We start from the raw sequence: 17,634 nt of genomic DNA on the forward strand, positions 1-17,634 counted from the left end.
GCAAAAGCCCGTATACGTACTCAGAACTGTCCGTAGTTTTTGCCTGTGCTGTCTCACTTTCCAATTACGTCGATGCTCCTTTTTGAAACATTACACTTGGCCCACTGTCACATCAGCGTGAGGTGCACAGCACAGCGATTCGACCCGTCTGTGGGGGATGCTGCGCTCACGAGCGTCGCTGTCACCTGTCACCAGACGATGCCGTGACATTTGTTTGATTTTCGGATTCTGAACAAACGCGAACACGGTGTGGTCCACCATTGGAGAATTCATGGTAATTTTTTCTCCCACTGTTGTATCAGAGTTAAGTGTAGGAACGCAGACTTTTTGTTATGACAACCCTTGAAACTGTTTCCAGAACAAAGACGTATGCGGAAAATATTTAAATCACCAAAATAAAGAAGCAAGACAATATCCAGACCCCACTAAAATCAGCCCAAGTGCTGCGCAGGTTTGAAGGGAAGGGAAAACCGCGCAGCCTGCGGGGCGCTGAGCCTGCTCTGTGGGAGGCTGGGGTCCCACAGGGATCCCCCCACATCCTGAGTACAGACACACTGCGCTCACCAGCTCATCCCCACGGACGCTGCTGATTGAGGCAGCGCCGGCAATCACACCATGGCGCCCGGAAACCAGTCGCTATTTTAAGAAAGTTCCTTTTTCTCACGAGCTCATCAGTGTCTCGGGTTTACCTCGGTATGACGACTTCAGCGCACGTTCAGAAAAATGTCCAAAGGCAAAGAGATCGATGCCCTGCTTTGCCAAATCACACCTTCTTCCCACATGCTGTGCTTTGTTCCCGTGTTTTGACTCAAATGACTTCACGCGAGGGAGCGGTAAATCGTCCAACAGCCAGAACCAACACGGAGTCTGAATTTTAAACCGCAAGAGGTCTCCTTCTGGCTGTTACAATCCTCGTGGACCCCTGAGACACAGACAACTTGGTCGATAACCAGAAATACCTCCATTCCTTCTTCTCACAGTGGTCTGTTACCGTGAGAGGGTCTGGGGGTAGAAAACATTCAGGAACCTGTTCAGACACTGTTGGCTTTAGAGTCCTTTCCCCCAACGCTAAGATAATGATCCACTTTGTCTGGATTTTGCTTCACTCAAACCTCATGAGCTTTAGGAGAACCGGAAGGACCCGTGTTTTACGGACGACCAACCAAGATTTCCCCAGGAGCTTCACGACCAGCCACAAGGAGACCTGCCGGGTCAGGGAGGCCCCAGAGCCCTCTCCCCTCGCTGCCGTGGGGCCTCGACGCCTCCCTGACACTCCTAGGACCCGCTTCTGTTTTTACGGCCTCTCTGGATGTTAACGTCAGTAGAAATTCCAAGTGACTTAAAAAACGTGTATTTACACATCTAAAAATGACAACAAACTCGTGACATTAACAATACACCCATTACGTTGGGGCGCCCGGCTGCCTCAGTCAGAAGAACACATGGCTCTCGATCTCGCGGTTGTGAGTTCAAGCCCCACATCGGGTGTAGAGATGAGTAAAAAAATAAAACTGAAAAACGAACAATACACCCATCACGTTAACATGTTTTTAATGAAATATAACGGTATTTGCTAAAACCAACAAATCAGAGGTGAGGGGTGGGCTCCGTGCTGCCGGGTTCTCGTGTGATCACACGTCCGCAGCCCCATGACTCCGACGTGCGTTCATGGTAGCACGAGTGGAAGCACAGGGTCTTGGGATTAGCGCCAAAGCGGGCCCCGGCAGGGTGTCCCGGACCCCACCTTGAGGATCGCCACACTGCCTGCCGTGTTGCACCAGGAACCCGCCGCTCGGGACGGCGAGCCACAATGGTGGCTAGGAGGTGAGCTGCTTTGAAAGCGAGACGTCACACGTGGCTCTTTCTTGCAACAGCCTGGCAAAGCCCGAAGCGAATCAGAACAGGACGGTGTGGGGAGAAAAGACACCGGCTTCCCTCAAAACGATACGCCTGAAGTTCACGCCGCACCTTTTCCTTGCCGCGCTCGGCCTTGCAGAGATGCGCAGTGGCATTTCAGAGGACCGCGGACACCCCGCAGGCTGGTTCACACACCGAGAGGTGACGGAATAGTTGGAGACTCACGGAACCGTTTGCTTTGCCTTGCCCTCTGGGGACAGCCCTTTGCCAAGGTCCCCGAAGGATCCCGGTGGTCACCGTCGCACGCAGGTGACCCAACCCAACCCCCCAGCCCTGTCACTGCGGCCGTGACGTGAGCAGCACGCACAGCCCCGGGCTGCAGCAGCGCGGGCCCGAGCTCCCGCGGACTCGTGCTCCGGGAGCCGTCAGGTGGGGCGCGGTGACGTGCAAGGTCGCGCAGGGAAGTGTGTTAAGAGCGGCCTTCCCTCAGTGTGCACGCCGGTGTCTCGGGCAGGCTCTGCCCCTGCGCGTCCTATCAAGCAAATAAACTGTCTTCTATCAAGCAAATAAAGTATCTTCAGGTGGCAGCGGGGTGGGGGTCCCAGAGGGGAGGACCCGGCTGGGCGCTCAGGGCCATGCGGACGTGGAGGCCCCCCCCCCCCCAGCTCTCTGCGGTGACCGAGCTGCGGACAATCCCTGCCAGGATGACCCACGCCGGCTCGTGCCCCTCCTCGGTTCAGCCAGAAGGCCCTTCGCTGCTTACGCCCGTCGATTTTAATGTTTGGGGACCCGTATGCGGGGCCAACAGCCACTGCACCTGCCAGGCCGATCTGCTCTCAGGGAGGCGGAGGCGCTGGCCCGACACATGCCTGCCGCGGGAAAGCGGGGGGGGGGGGGGGGGGCGGGGGGACCAGCCAGCGGTTGCGGAGCCAGGGGGACATGCGCCCTGAGAACAGGAGGGGCGACGGGGGGCACCGGGGTGACCCTCCCACGGACGGGGCCCCGCCTACACACCCTGACCTGCACTCTCTGGGGTCATAAGAAGACTCCCACGTACCTTTCACCCACCCTCCCCCCAGCCAGGGCCCTGCCTCGTCCCACTCACCCTGCGGGCTGTGGCACCCCGCAGGTGTCCCCCCTCCCCCTGCAGGGCCAGGCTGTCATCCGCGGGGCGGGTCCTGTCCAGCGAGCGAGGAAGTTAAGATGCACCTCACCTCGCCCGGTCCTTGTCCACCACCCCGCCCCCCACCCGCACGTGCCCGGGCGACGCCCGCCACCTCCGCCGCCTGGACTGGGACGCAGGGCCACCCGGGAAGCCCGGCAGCTCCAGGCGAGGCAGCGCCCGCGCCATCTCGGTGGGCGGACCGACCGGGCTTCTGCTCCGTCCCGAGGCTGAGCCCGCACCTCCACAGCAGGAATGTCGCCCGAAGTTCTGTGTTCCGTCCTGGGACCCTGTGCGCGGACACGGCAACGGGGCCACGTCACCGTACCGCCACCCCAACGGGGGCCGCCGGCTCAAGGCCGATCCTTCTGGGGACACAGACGGACTCTCTGTGGCTACCGTCATCTACCGACACCGAGAATAACCCACTTCTTTGAGCTCCACGTCTCCACGTCACACCCCGACCCCTCCGCGGGCCTCCTGCACAGCCCGCTTCCTGTGTGGTACACACCACGCCCTCCTCCCCTCCCTCCCTGCTCTGCACGCACCTCTGCCCGCCTCCGCCCTCCCACGGTGTCCTGTGACTCTCTGTAACCGCAACCGCCACGGGACTGAGACCTCTTGGGGGGCCGGGGGAGGTGTCAGGCGGTAGCCCGTCACCGCCGCCTGGTGCCGTGTTCCCCACCCTGACCTCCGGTATCCTCTAGGGCGTGGGGTCTGGGCCTGGCCTCGCTCCCCACCGCCAGCCTTCCCCAGTCGAGCTCCGATCCGCCCTGCCCCCCCCCCCCCGCCGTGCCCGCCCCCCTGCAAAGCCCGGGGCATGTCTTCTGGGTTAACCACTGAAGAGCTAACTCTCCCATCACCCACTCTGAGCCCACATCGTTATCAAGGATCGTCACACCAAGGCCAAGGGCTGTGCTGGCCCTTCCCCTGCTGACCCCTGCGCTGCTGCCTGTGGATCTGACCACGGATCCCCACGTGGGGTGGGGGTGGGGGTGACAACCTCAGAACAGGAGTGGGGGCTGGGCTTCACCCACCCACCCCCAACCATTCTTCCAGCGCAGGGGTGAAAGCAGCTTCCTCCTGGGGCTGCCTCACCTACCCTCACCTACCCGACTTGCCCCGTGGACACTCCTCGCACCTCTGGAACCGTCCCCCACGCCCCACCCTCCTCAACTTTCTGGTGTGTTTTTCGGTCTGGATGACACCCTTTTCCCTGCTGTCACCATCACAGTCCTGTGATCTTGTGCAAATGTTCACAGCATTGTTAGGACAGAGACTGTCTCTCATTCATTTTTCTACAGAAACACTCTGTCGTGCCAGAACTCAATCAGTGTGCCCCCCACCTAAAACATTATAAATTTGATCCAGAAAATATTCTTTGTCCAAGTGTGGATTTATTTCAAAATTGTCGAGATTTATATATTATTTTATTACATATGATAAGCAATTTTTAGCTTAAAGTAAAAACTTTCACATTTAAGGTGTTCTTTAAAAAAAAGATACTTTAAAACCAGACATTTTTAAAACAGCTTGCGGCACAGTCTTAAATATTCACATCTTAGATGCTGCTTAGAAAAGGTTAAAAAACCAGGGAAAAAATCATTTACAGTTGGCAGAGATTAAAAGCTCCTAATCTTCGGGGAGAGCATGTTAACGACACAACATGAATTTCACGTTACGAGTGTTTAACAGTTTAATCAAGCGTGGCCTTTCCGCCAGCACACAAAATGGTCACGACGGTCACGGCAGCTGTAGGGGGAGTGATTACTGCATCGGGAAAGGCGTACTTCACCAAAAACACAACATCAGTCCTTCCAATGATCTTTTCAAAGAATTTCTCATTTTCAACTTAAGAGAGAAGAGCAGCATTTAATTACTGCATCCCTGGTTTGGGGGGGGGGGGGGAGAAAGGAAAACAATATAATAACCTGCCTCAGGAGCAAACGTGGACAAAACATTTCCGCCAAGAGACAGACACGTGAGGACGTTTTACAAGAGAACTCAGTGAAGCCATCAAAACATTTTCTAACTAAAACTCTGCTGAGTATCACTTGAAACCAGGAACTGAAATTTCAAAATAATGTTTTAACGTCTGAAATGGCATTTATTTTAGGAAATCTTTTCCAGCACACATGCTAATCTTGATGTAAAGAAATAAACATAAATACCAAAAATAACCTAACAAAAGAACCAAGTTTTAAAACAATGAACTGGATTTTAAAAAGCAAAACGTTTATGACGAATCCTCAGAATTCAAAAAAAATAAAATAAAATTCACAAGACTTCACCTTTCACATTTTCTTTCCAAAACAGTTTGTTTAAACTATTACTTGATGCTTTTATGCATTTAAAATTACTATTTGTATACGGATTGTTAAAAGCATGCACCAGTCAGGGAGCCTGGCTGGCTCAGTCAGAAGAACATGAGACTTTGGACCTCAGGGTTAGGAACTTGAGCCCCACGTTGGGTGTAGAGATTTTTAAAAAAAAACCTTACTAAATAAAAAATTAAGGAAAGCACTCACCAGGGGACTAGAGCTGTGTGAGCAGATTCTATATGCTGCCCTCAAAGGCAGAGGGTTAAGCACTTTCTAGTAGCCTGGCCATGGCTTTGAACTCAGTCTTTCAGGGGTAGATATCGCTTCTAGGTGACCTGTCCTCTTGCTGAGAAACGGCACGACATCTCCCAGCTGCGGCCCCGAGGACAGGCGAGCTACCTATGGTCCCCCTGCTGGACAGCCTACCCACCTGGGTTGACCCCGTATAGGCACTCATCAGAAAGAATCATCCATTTGAGATGAATAAAAATCGTATTTCTACAGTTTCCTTCATTGTTCACATTAGGCATACGAGTTTGCTGTTTTTCATATGTAACCTGTTCCCAAATTTCACCCAGAAGCAAAGTTGTGCCTCAACAGAGTACTTTTCTGAACCGGTCAGGTTTAAGGTTATAATTAGGTTTTTCCCTCCACAACTAAATTAGTACATTTCTCTGAAAAAGATGCAAGAAAATGGTAGTTACTCTTGACACATAAAATAAATATGTTTCTACTGGCTTCAAACAAACACCGATGTGTCAGACCTCAGTTTCTAACTTCCTGTTTTTTTGTTTTTTTTTTTTTTTAATGTGGAATTTTGTTTTACTGGTGTCTGTCCATCCCATTTACCGAGTATTTGCAGTCAGGGAAGGATCAGGAATCTCTCGTCAAAATTTCCTAAGTGTAAATGTTTAATTGGTAAAAACAGGAGGTTCCAACCTGGTTGCTACACATGTTCTGAATGGTTTTGCTTTATACGGTAAACTTCTATTGATCTTATTTAAAAAGTAAATAAAGTAAATGGGGGGCGGGGCATGCGGAGAGAAAGTCTACGAAAAACAGCTTTTTACATCATATTTGAATGTGCATATCCTAAAATTCACGTAACTGTGTCAAGATCAGCAGAGGACCAGAAACGACAAGATGGAATTTGAACAGTCTCACCTTGCATACGGGATGTACGACAGGCTGTACCTGCAAGAAAAATTCAAAGATGCTGAGACGATCCAGACACCTGCCGCTCTTCTTCGTGCCGAGGGGCCACACTCCAACACCGTAACAAACAAAGCCGCGCGATGCTGTGCACTAACCCTCAAAACACAGCCCCAGACCAGTAACAGCAGCTTCAGCCGGGAACCTGTTAAACGGGCAAATGATTGCTCCCCGCCCCCCGCCTCCCGAACAAGAAGCTCTGTGTTTTCAGGAGCCATCTGTGGGACTCGACCGCCCGCTACAGTCTGGGCCTGTTCCGGTAAGAAGGTCACCCTTTTAAGTCTTTTCGATCAAAAGAGTAAAGCGAGAACAAACGGCATTCCCCTTCAGGGATACATCAACCATCACGTACGGATGATGCCACAAAGTGCAACCTCTTACAGAAAAAGGCCAAAGCACGGGATTTACATCTTCCCACGGTTCCCCGAACAAGAGTGAAACCACGCATAGAGAAGCGCAGGTAACACCCGTCGAAGCCGCGACCAGCGGAGGGGAACAGGGCGCAAGGAAAGACTGATCTCGCAGGGGCGACGTCAGAGAGGCTGAAGGCCACGAGCCCGGGCAGGGTGGCCTGACCCCTGCAGGGAGCGCACGAACCCAGCTCTGAAGAAGGAAAACCCTCTGACAGATACTGGATCTGTGACAAACGCGGAGGCGTGTGAGGAGGGGCGCAACCAACCCGATCACACACTCACTGCGGGGGAACTGGCCGCAGCCCAGACCCTAAAGAGGCTTCCCGGAGGAGGGGGAGCATGTGGCCGGGAGGGAAGGGCGAGGCCGAATACTCGGAGGGACAGGTCACCACAGGCAGCGGGAAGGCCGAGAAGCGGGATTTGCAACTATGGGCAGCTGACTCTGTGGAACCATGTGGGTTTGAACTCATTGGGTCCACTTAAATGTGGATTTTTTTTTCCCCCAATAAATACAACCGGGAAATTTTTTGGCTGGAGATCTGCACCATTTTGAGAAAACCTGGCAGATGAAGCCCGCGGCCAAGGAATACCAAAAAGAATTAAGGAATAGGTATAATCGTAAGACCACACTACAGGACACATACAGAAAATGCATATTAATCGACTGTTTCTGAAACTGGCAAAGCTTCAACAGTAGGCTCTTGGTAGTTAAGTTCTGGGGCAAAGGTCATACACAGATTTCCGACAGTGGGGGTTGGTGCCCCTCGTGCCGAAGGTCAACTGTATTCACTGACGATTCAGATGGGACGTGCCAGATACTACAGGGCCACGTTCGGCAGAGGGAATTCTCCCTTGTAACTATCGGGCAACACGGAGCAAAGAGCCAGTATTCTCCCGGGCTTCTCCCTGACATGGCCTCGCTTGTACGCGTCCACCTGGTATTCCCTACACGTGCTGTCGTTTCTCTTTCTCATACGAAGGAGAAGGAAGGGCATCATTGTGCAACAGCACCCCACCCCCCACTGGCGTGACCCCACCCCTCCCCAGTCGCCACCGAGCAACGTGTGGGTCCCACGGGACACTGCAAATCGCACTCATCTGACCTCTCAGGAGGTCCGTCCCCTCCAGGGCACATGCTTCGAACCATCACACGAAAGGCTAGACGTTCCCAGGCTCAAAGGCTCCATAAGAAAATGCTTATCGAGACTTAGGGCATTTGAAGTTTCTCAGCAGCCTACGCAAGACTTACCAGGTCATCGACAAGAACTGCAATATGCAGAACAACAAGGCCAGGCCCTTCTTGTGCCACTAACAACAGCAAAAACAGACAAACAGCAGGTTAGGAATCTTTAAAACTATTTTCCTCAAACAGGTTTCAATTCCTCCCCTTCGAAAATGCAGACAGCTTCATTTACGTTGTTAAGTTTTACCGTGACAAATTTGAGACTCGGTAGATCCGAAATTTAAATCTCCATGAAGCGTCTTTCCTTTCTAAAGTCTCCGTATCAATTTAGACGCTGGGAATACAGGGCACCGAGGGAGTGTCCCCGAAGTAACCGCGCGAGGCGGCACGCGCCAGTGCTCTCCCGCCAGCTCCCCAAGTCGACGCCACCTTTACTAAAGTCAACCCTGAAAACCCCACGGAGCTATCCGATCTCTGTCCTGGGTGGGATGTGCACCCTTTACTCCTTTCTCTCTTGCTCCTGGAGTTACTTTTTGAAGAAAAACGGCATTTTATCGTGATTTCTAGAATAACGTAAAATTAACAGTTTCGGTTTTAAAATGGCCTATTTTTAGAATTCCTTGTCCATTTCTATTTTTGCTTACTTCTTTATTCATTTTAACTTACTGCCTATAAATAAATAGGCTGTTAGACCAAGGCCAAAACTCAATGTTCCATGCAGATATGCAAATACTGTTTAAGAACATTCTTTTAGGGGCGCCCGGATGGCTCAGTCGGTTAAGCCTCTGACTTCGGCTCAGGTCATGATCTCACGGTTTGTGGGTTCGAGCCCTGAGTCAGGCTCTGTGCTGACAGCTCAGAGCCTGGAGCCTGCTTTGGATTCTGTGTCTTCCTCTCTGCCCCACCCCCGCTCGTGCTCACGCTCTCTCTCTCAAAAATAAACAAACATGAAAAAAACTAAAGAATATTCTTTCAGTCATCATTGAGAAATGAGGTGTGAGAATTGTCACACAATTAAAGCTCAGTCCATTTTGACACAGAATATTTCTAGAACATATATGCTACTGTTTGTTTTTTTTTTTTTTTAAATGTGTAGTTTTCTTGATAGCTCACGAACCACCTCAAATCCCTAAGTAGATGGGGGGTGGGGGTGGGGCAAATAAATAAAGGGAATAAAGACTCAGGAGCACTGGAAAGTGTGCTGAACTTCAGGCTAATGAAGAGCTGTTCACCTTAACAGTAACAGGTATATTGAAGTTCTTTTGCCCGCCTGCCTTTTTTTTTTAAGCGATTTTACATCTTCTTAAAAATTAATTAATTAAAGTAACCTCTGCACCCAACGTGAGGCTCAAAGTCACAACCCCCAGATCAAGTCGCACGGTCTTCCGACCAGGCCGGCCAGGCGCCCCCTTTTGCTAATTTGTTTTGGTTTGTTTTCTTGCCCTTTCGTATTAGTTTTGACATCTTGTGACTCGAAACGCACTCCCTCATCAGCGGCCTCCTCTCTGCCGTAGGGGAGAGGATGGCCCGGCTCGTGAGCACCGCAGACGAGAGCAGACAGACCCCAGCAGGAGCCCCTGGGAGCCCAGGAGCCGTCAGGGTCGGGTCAGTGTGCTCCAGAGGCAAGCAGGAGGCCGCCTGTGTTGGATGGCGGGGTTCATCGTGAGTGTAGGCACTAAGCTCATGTCACGATACACAATGTTAGGGACACCCAACCTCTGTGGGCTTCAAGAAGCCAGACTTTGAGCTCCTTCGGGACAGCAGGGTGAGCATGACGGTGAGGGGCCAGTTAGCAGAAAGCAGGTGCAGCTGACATACTTACCCAAAGAGCAGCGCACAGCGTAAGTATGAAACACAGCTATAGGAAAGGAAAGAAAAAATTGCAAATGTGAGTCCTTTCAAAACCTTAAAAAAAGTCATAAACTAATCTGCATCATTTGCATGCATAATAAAACTACGGGACAAGATCAGAGCCGCGGCCAAGTCTAGCCGCGTTCCACACTGCGAGCCAAGTTCATCCTCCCCTCGAGTCCGTGACTGCAGTGTTCCCAGGCGAACTGGAAGCTCCTAGTGAACAATCCGTTGATCAAATCAACGGGAAGGATGCTTGAGGAATGGTTTAGTGATATCAGCTGTTCTTTTAATTTGATCTTCAATTTTTCTAATTCTTGTACAATTAACATCTAGCGTTCTGTTAGTTTCAGGTGTACAACGGAGGGACTCAACCCTTCTACACATGACTCCGTGCTCGTCATGACACCCACCCTCTTAGTCCCAGACAACAGCCGTTCTTACGCGTGCTTGTGTCAGTGTCTAGTAACAGAATATCACCAACAGAGAGCGTAGTACGACTGGGGACGCCCAGTAATTCGACTTTACTTAAATCTACTTTACTTAACGGAAGGAATCTACTGTAATGATTTCCATGCAGAAGATGACAGCACCACTCCACATCCCTGGGTCCCCCAAGGGGCAGGTGACAGCAACAGTGACAAGCAGGAGGCTGGCGGACAGAGAGCCCTAGGCTTTGACGCTCCGAGTGTTAAATCAGTCATTGGGTTCAGACTCCAGTCATCTTCTCTTGAAAATGAGGACGCGGTCTACCCACATGCTCTGAAGGGCTCCGGCAATGAACGAAGCAGAATTGGTCTGTGACGTGCTTGAGGTGGGGGCTGGCACTGAGGAGACGCCACGTGAGTGGCCGTATGTGCGCACGGTCATTATCAGGCAAAATCTTACGTGAGCAGCAAATGAGACCACACAGAACAGTCAGGTGGACATGCTGACCGGAGTCATCACCGAAGTTGTGTCATATAAACACTTAATGGTCTCTTCTGGAAAACGGTCTACATTTCTAAATGTTTACACAGCCTTCTCGACTTGATGCTTATACACGACTAAGACGGGTTCCAGGAGACTCTACGCAAAGCCAGTCTCCAAAAAATCCTAGTGAAATATAAACTTCTCACGGTCTAACAGCAGGAGATAACTTTCCAGTACCCCAGACAAAGTTGAGTGTTAATGTATCGCTGTACATGCTAATACACGAAATTCTAACTGGAAAAATCAGAAATACGGTACTAAACTATGACGACAGTGAAAAAGGACACGAACGAGAAGTTAGTCTAAAACAGGTGTTCCCTCTGGTAACGAGGTGGGAGGAGACACACATTATGGTTGAGAATGAGCTGCGTCCAGAAGCTTAGCACTGGTTACAAGGACAAACCGGCCGATACGATGACCTTACGCTCCACAACGTGCGTTAAAGAGGCAAGAGGAACCTGCCAGAGACACAGACAAACACGCTGGGAGCCGGGGGCTCAGTGCACGCGGGGACACTCGAGTTCCTCGGCCCGGGACCCCAAAACGTCAGCCGAGAACCCAAAAGGTGCGGCATGAAAACGGTTAACCGCCCCTCGCCCGGTTCACAGATAAAGAGAACGCCAGGTGTCAGGGTGACGACCTGGCAGCCGTGCACAGTCCGGTGACAGGGACCCGGCACACTCACAGGTCCGGCCACAGAAGCCACGCTGTTGGGAGTACAAACGGTGACACAAGAAGGCGCCAAAGCCAGACGGCCGGCTACGTCAGTTGAGCCCAGCGTCCCCGAGAGGACTCCAGTGGCCCCGGAGGAGACCCGTACTCCAGCCCCACCTCCCCGAGAGCACACGCATCTGGTTAGAGGTGCTCCGCGGGGCTTGGAAACAGCGTTCAAGCACCTCCAAGCTCCGCTTTGAACCCACGGAGCCCCGACGCCAGGCACGTGCAACAGGAGGCGGGATTTCGCGAGTCGGCCAATTGAGGCGATGTTGTACCATCTACCTCCTGCAGACACACAGGCTTAAGGACGTGAGGGTGACATACGGGCAGCGAAGAAACAGAACAGGACAGACAGAAGGGCGGGCAGCCATCTGCAGAGCAGTAACGCGAGACACGTCCCAAGGCTTGAACTGTCAGTGTGTACTTACAAGCATAATAATTGTTGCAAGCAATCTTGTCGTTTCAAACATTTTCTTCAGCTGCTTCATGGGTCCCATTAAAAAGCACGTACTATTCGAAACAAACAGGAGCAGAGATGAATCTGTAATTTGTCTGGCCATATAAACAAAAATGCTTTCAAGAAAAGACATCCCGTGCTGGTTTACGAATAAAAATTTCTCACTAAATCACTTATATTTTTCTTTAATATTAAAAGGAAACCTTTTTTTTTTTTTTTAGACTTGTTTATTTAAGTAAGCTCTAGGCCCCACATGGGGCGTGAACTCATGACTCCGAGATCAAGAGTCACATGCTCTACGGACTGAGCCAGCCAGGCGCCCCAAAAGGAAACTTTAATCTAGTTTCCCATGACACACATAAATGCCTTTTTACAAATTACTGGCGGTCGGAGGGATCCTGAACTCACAGGTGATCTGCTTCCAATCTGCCCCAACTCAGTCACTACCCTTCCTCATTTCCGCCCGTGACGGGCCAGAGCGATGAACGACGCCCTCCGGACACCGGTCCGTTTAAAGCCCCCGACAGCGGCCACACATGCACGTGCTGAGCTGGGCTCTGCTCAGACCGGAGCCTGGAAGGGAAGGCCTGCAGGCACAGGCCCAGGAAAGCGGGCTGAGCTTGGTCTCAGCTCACACAGCTTCACGTGACTACCTCTGATCCAGAAAGTTCCGGAGGAGACAGAAGGTCACCTGGGAAAGCTAACTCCTGCCTCTGACACCTACTTCAACAGACATCCAAACACCCAAACATGCACCAAAGATCCTCAGACAGGAATGTGCGAAAGCCCGATCCGAAATGCCACTGGGCTCGCCGGTGCTCGCCACCATCAAGGCCGGCTCTTCGGGCTGGTCGGCTGGAGGGCCGGTCCTTTCTCTCACTAAGACGCGGCTTCACAAGCAGGGAGCGGGGCTCCGGAGGACGGTCTGGTGGGAAGTGCGCCTGGTCACCTCACTGGGCACACCCCCGGGGCAGGGACTCACCCAGTTCCAAGGATCGCACACTGGGGTAACGGAGAGAAACACCCGGCAAGTGCCCCAAATGCCGGCTCCCCCTGCCCGCCCCACTCCGCCGCGCCGCTGGCCCACGGCAGGGAACGATAAACGTTTCCTGAGCGAACATCAACTGTGCAGCTACAGAAGCAGACCCTAGCACGAAGTGCTCACCGGGAAGGAAGACTGCGATGGCAACAGCAACCCAAACGACCCGAAGAGCCCGGCTTCTACACGTACCTGGCCAGCGCAGCGATGTTTCCGAGCGTGTAAAACACTGCGAAAAGCTTGATGCCCCCGGGAAGCCACAGTAATCCAGTTCCCTGAGTTAAGACAGATTTTAAAATCATGACACCACCGTGACAGCTTGAAACACAAACGCGCTACGGACGATCATTACATAATATGCAATTTAAGTATAAATGCGCCAATGCGGACTTTTTTAGTTCTAAAAAGGCAGTTAACTTTCCTTGTCATCGACTCTGAGCCTTCTGCCTGTTTTGCGGGTCGGTGCGCACAACTTAGCGGTAACACAACCTCCCCTGCGCACGTGAGTCAACCTCACTCTTAGGTCAACAGGCCCCGTAAACGGCAAGTTAAACAAAGTAGTTAAGGCATCTCGATTCCTGACCCTGCAGCTCTTTACACACATGGGGTTTTCTTTAAAAAAAAAAAAGATTTTCGGGGCGCCTGGGGGGCTCAGTCGGTTGAGCGTCCACCTTCAACTCAGGTCATGGTGTCACAGTTTGTGAGTTCAAACCCCGTGTCGGGCTCTGTGCTGACAGCCCGGAGCCTGTTTGGGATTCTGTGTCTCCCTCGCTCTCTGCCCCTCCCCCGTTCATGCTCTGTCTCTCTCTGTCTCAAAAATAAATCAACATTAAAAAAAAAAAAATTTTTTTTTAAATTATTTTCACAGCCCCTAAACCCCATGAAATGTGAACGCCTCCCCGTCCTGATCTCCTCGCCCCTATTTCAGGCGACATACATCCCGTGGAAACAGACTCACTGCGATCGACTACAGGCTGCTCGCTGCCACTACCCAGGGTCATCGGTCTGACAAAAAGTAAAAGCGATCGGGCAACACGAAGCTTTAACTCACAAGGATAGAGAAGAAAATGCCGCACACGAAGCAGATCGCAAACCACTTCAACCTGGTGTTGAAACTAAGGGACGAGGCATCCAGGACCTTAAAGAGGAAGGGAGATCAGATCACGTTCTTAACCTGCCATGAACTAATCTGATTCTTCATGCTGAATTATGGCCAAGTTTCATTTTAACCCGTACGGGGAATCGGTCTTATGCTGCACATGGTCGGGCCTTGGCAAAGAGCCACAGTCCACGGCTGCCAAGGGAGATGTGAACATGACCTGGGACTCACATGGTCCTGAGAAGCCGAGAGCCCTGCCCAGGTGCGAGAGCAGCTGTGACAGCAGCCCTGGGCTCCGGGTTCTCCAGGGCCTTACCTGGGCGGGACGCCAGGCGCACCGAACGTGGACCAGTGGACACAGCGTATGATGCGTGTTATAAAATACTCAGGGCTTAAAGAAACAAGACAAGCGGACTGTGGACCGACGATGCGGAGACGGTCCCGGCACGCAGGGCTCACCGCCTCCCCGCATCCCCGCCGGAGGTCGCATACGGCAGGCTCCCTGAGGCAGAGCCTGAGACAGGGATCTGGTACACGAACTGCTCTCAGGAGAAACCCCGTAGAAAGTCGGGGGGCTGGACGGGGAAGGGGGACCTGATGTGGCGTCGGCTGGAGTTCAGCCCCGACCTACAGCGTCACCCCGCACCTCAGTGTCACTTCTGCCTCGAGGCAGGGGGCCAGCCTTCCGGAACCCACCTCCCGTCAGCGGTCCCTGGCTGTGGGCAAAGTGGGGTGACTGCAGGACCTCCAGGGTGAGCCGCTGGGAGATGGGTACACCCGCCCCGCGACGGGGACCTGGGCGGCCAGCAGGGGTGGTCATTTCCATGTGTTATAAAAGTTCACTTAAAACCAACTCAGGAAAGCCCTAGGTACCCCCTCACCCATTATTAAAAACACATTACTGGAAAGATCATTTATGCTAGAGCAAGAGCATTCCTGTATGCTGTGTAAATTCTGACCAAACGGTGAGGGAAGAGAGCGGCAGTGACCCCGCTCCTGACACACTGATGGGGGGTGGGGGGGCAACACACTCTCGCAACTTCTGTCCCAGTGAGGCTGGGGCGGGACAAAAGCGGCTGCCTCAAGAAACTAGAAACAGATCTTGAGAACTCAGGTATCAACATGTCATTTCTGACTTCCGTTACCGTATATACTCAAAAATGAGACACGCTTCGTATGTATTCTCGAGAATAATGAAGCAAAACCAGAAAATTTTACATGCGAAAGCTCAAAATACCTTTGGCTACATTCCTTACCTCGACAGGTTAGTCTGGGAGTCCTTATGCAGCATGAAAAGTAGATAAAAATAACTAAATAAAGATTGTAAATGTAACACACATCACTTTTTAACACATTTAACAAATGTTTTTTCAAAAATTTGCTTTAATTCCCACTCTTGCTTCCAGCAACGTCCCCCGTGTACAGAATCGCTCCACTGTACGAGAAGGCTAGACCGGCCCGTGAAAACATCCGAACCTCACGGGACCAGAAGGGCGCCCGCCAACAGTGTCCCTGCTACACAGAGCACGACAAAGCCCAGAGGTGGAGCACGACACGGGAGGCGGCCCGCGACACGTGCAGGGCAGGGGCCGAACGGTCAGGGTGAGGACACCGCGACACGGGCGCGTGTCGTCTGCACTTTCTTCTACAAGTTTAAATCACCCCACTGTTGCTCTCCTGTCGGCTCAGCTATTTGCACCATAGGAGGCGTCTCCCCCTATTACCATTTCCACGGGGTGATCTTAAAACCGAAACCGAAACGAGTTATTTCTATTCGTAAATACGGAATACTCAACCCGCGAGCAAAGACCGGTCTTGAGCTCAGCGTAAAGAGCCGAAGGTGAGCCGACGGCGAACACAGGCTACAGGTGTCCAGCGACTCTCCTGAGTGGGATCGTCACCCCACCTTCCCGGGCGTCTCCCTGACTGGCAGGCTCACGCGTCAACGGCCACCCCTGCCCTCCCCACTCCCGTCACCTACTGCTCTCTGGTCATCCTCTCCCACTCGGGACCCCTGATCACAGGTCCCACCCTGCATCCCGGCAGAGTGTCGGATGCTTTCGGCATCCACACGGACGGCCCGGCCTCCCTGCGCCTCGCCCCCTAGTCCCCGTGACCTTTGCCCTCCAGTGCACTCAGTGAGCCAGGCCACTCTCACCACCCGGAATCAGCCCATGTCCAAACTTCAAGCGGCAGCTCCCGGCCCCCAACGTCCGGCCCCGACGGTGGCCACGCTGATTCAACTGCTCGTGTCCCGGCTGCACCGCGGCCTCTGGGTCCCCTTAGCCAGCCCCCCCGGTCCTCCTCCCTTCTGTTCTGCGGAACTCCCACGCCACGCCGACTCAGGAGGGCCTTTGGAATCCCCCTTCCGCCGCACCCATCTGGCAAAATCCCACCGCGACTCCAGCCTGCCGTCCTCTTCCTCTGGGCGGTCCGACGGCAGGACGGGGGGCTCACAGCCAGGTGCTCAGGTCATCGGCACCTTCCGGCGGGCCCTGCCTGCCCGGCAGCCTGACGTGACACAGCGATGTCTGTCTGCCTCTGGCTCCGTGGCCCCCTGACTGCTCAAACCTCCAGTCTTGCCCTGACACTTCCGGCGGGCAGCTCCCCGTCTTTCACACGAAACGGAAACCATCAACGCGCCCTCCCTCCACCGTTTGCCGCCGCACCACCGCGCCGACCTCGAGAACCTCTCTCCTTTCCCTCGGATCACCACGGAGGTCGGTGCGCCCTGCCCTAGAGCCCAGCCCTCCACCTTCTCTGGGAACCTGCACTGTCAGCTCCGCACCCCCAAGAGCGCCCCGAGTTCTCTCCCTGAGACCATGTCTCTCCACCTGTCCCCGTGACTGGGCCTCTCCCGTCTTGAAGAAAAAGCTCGCCTGATTCCCTCCGGCCTCTGCTCATCCATTCAGCAAATACCTACGGAGTGCTCCCGGGTGCCAGCTCCACGGGCCGCTCAGGGTCTCGCCCTCCCTGCACCTGCGCCCCACATCTGCTCCCTGACATCAGGCTCCCGCGAGCCCTTTGTGTGCTGCTCCCCTGACAGTGAGTGGAGCCCCGGGCAGGGCCGACTCCCTGGGGGAATGGCCCAGAGGGAAACCAGCCCTTCCTGGGTTCCAGCCTCCTGCTGCTTCTATCGCAGAAAGTGCTCCAAGGCAGGAAGTGCCCTCTCACGTGGCCTAGTGCTTTAACTGGCTACTGGGGGCGGCTACTGGGGATGGGAGACTGGGGGGGGGGGGGGGGGGGGGGGGGGGTACCACCCAAGAAGTGCTGGCCCACTGCAGGGTCAGGGCCGCGGGGAGTCGGGGGGAAAGAGGGGACCTCCACGGGGGGGGGGGGGGGGGGGGGGGG

The 17,634-nt window shown here is 53.3% G+C and overlaps 1 protein-coding gene across 1 annotated transcript in view; it reads right to left on the reverse strand.

Annotated features, from left to right (window-relative positions):
- Positions 1 to 4,396: 4,396 nt before the first annotated feature.
- The window catches only part of SFT2D1 (SFT2 domain containing 1), a 100,425-nt gene continuing 87,187 nt past the window's right edge, over positions 4,397 to 17,634 (reverse strand). Inside the window, exons 3-9 of the mRNA XM_049654585.1 lie at positions 14,236 to 14,322; positions 13,377 to 13,459; positions 12,117 to 12,198; positions 9,971 to 10,006; positions 8,215 to 8,273; positions 6,505 to 6,534; positions 4,397 to 4,906 (exon numbers count right to left, since the gene is read on the reverse strand). Of these exons, the coding sequence (XP_049510542.1) occupies positions 4,867 to 4,906; positions 6,505 to 6,534; positions 8,215 to 8,273; positions 9,971 to 10,006; positions 12,117 to 12,198; positions 13,377 to 13,459; positions 14,236 to 14,322 (417 nt within the window). The 3' untranslated portion in view covers positions 4,397 to 4,866. The remainder of the gene's footprint in view (positions 4,907 to 6,504; positions 6,535 to 8,214; positions 8,274 to 9,970; positions 10,007 to 12,116; positions 12,199 to 13,376; positions 13,460 to 14,235; positions 14,323 to 17,634) is intronic.

This window comes from Panthera uncia (assembly GCF_023721935.1).
Source record: "Panthera uncia isolate 11264 chromosome B2 unlocalized genomic scaffold, Puncia_PCG_1.0 HiC_scaffold_24, whole genome shotgun sequence".
NCBI classification, from domain to species: domain Eukaryota; kingdom Metazoa; phylum Chordata; class Mammalia; order Carnivora; family Felidae; genus Panthera; species Panthera uncia.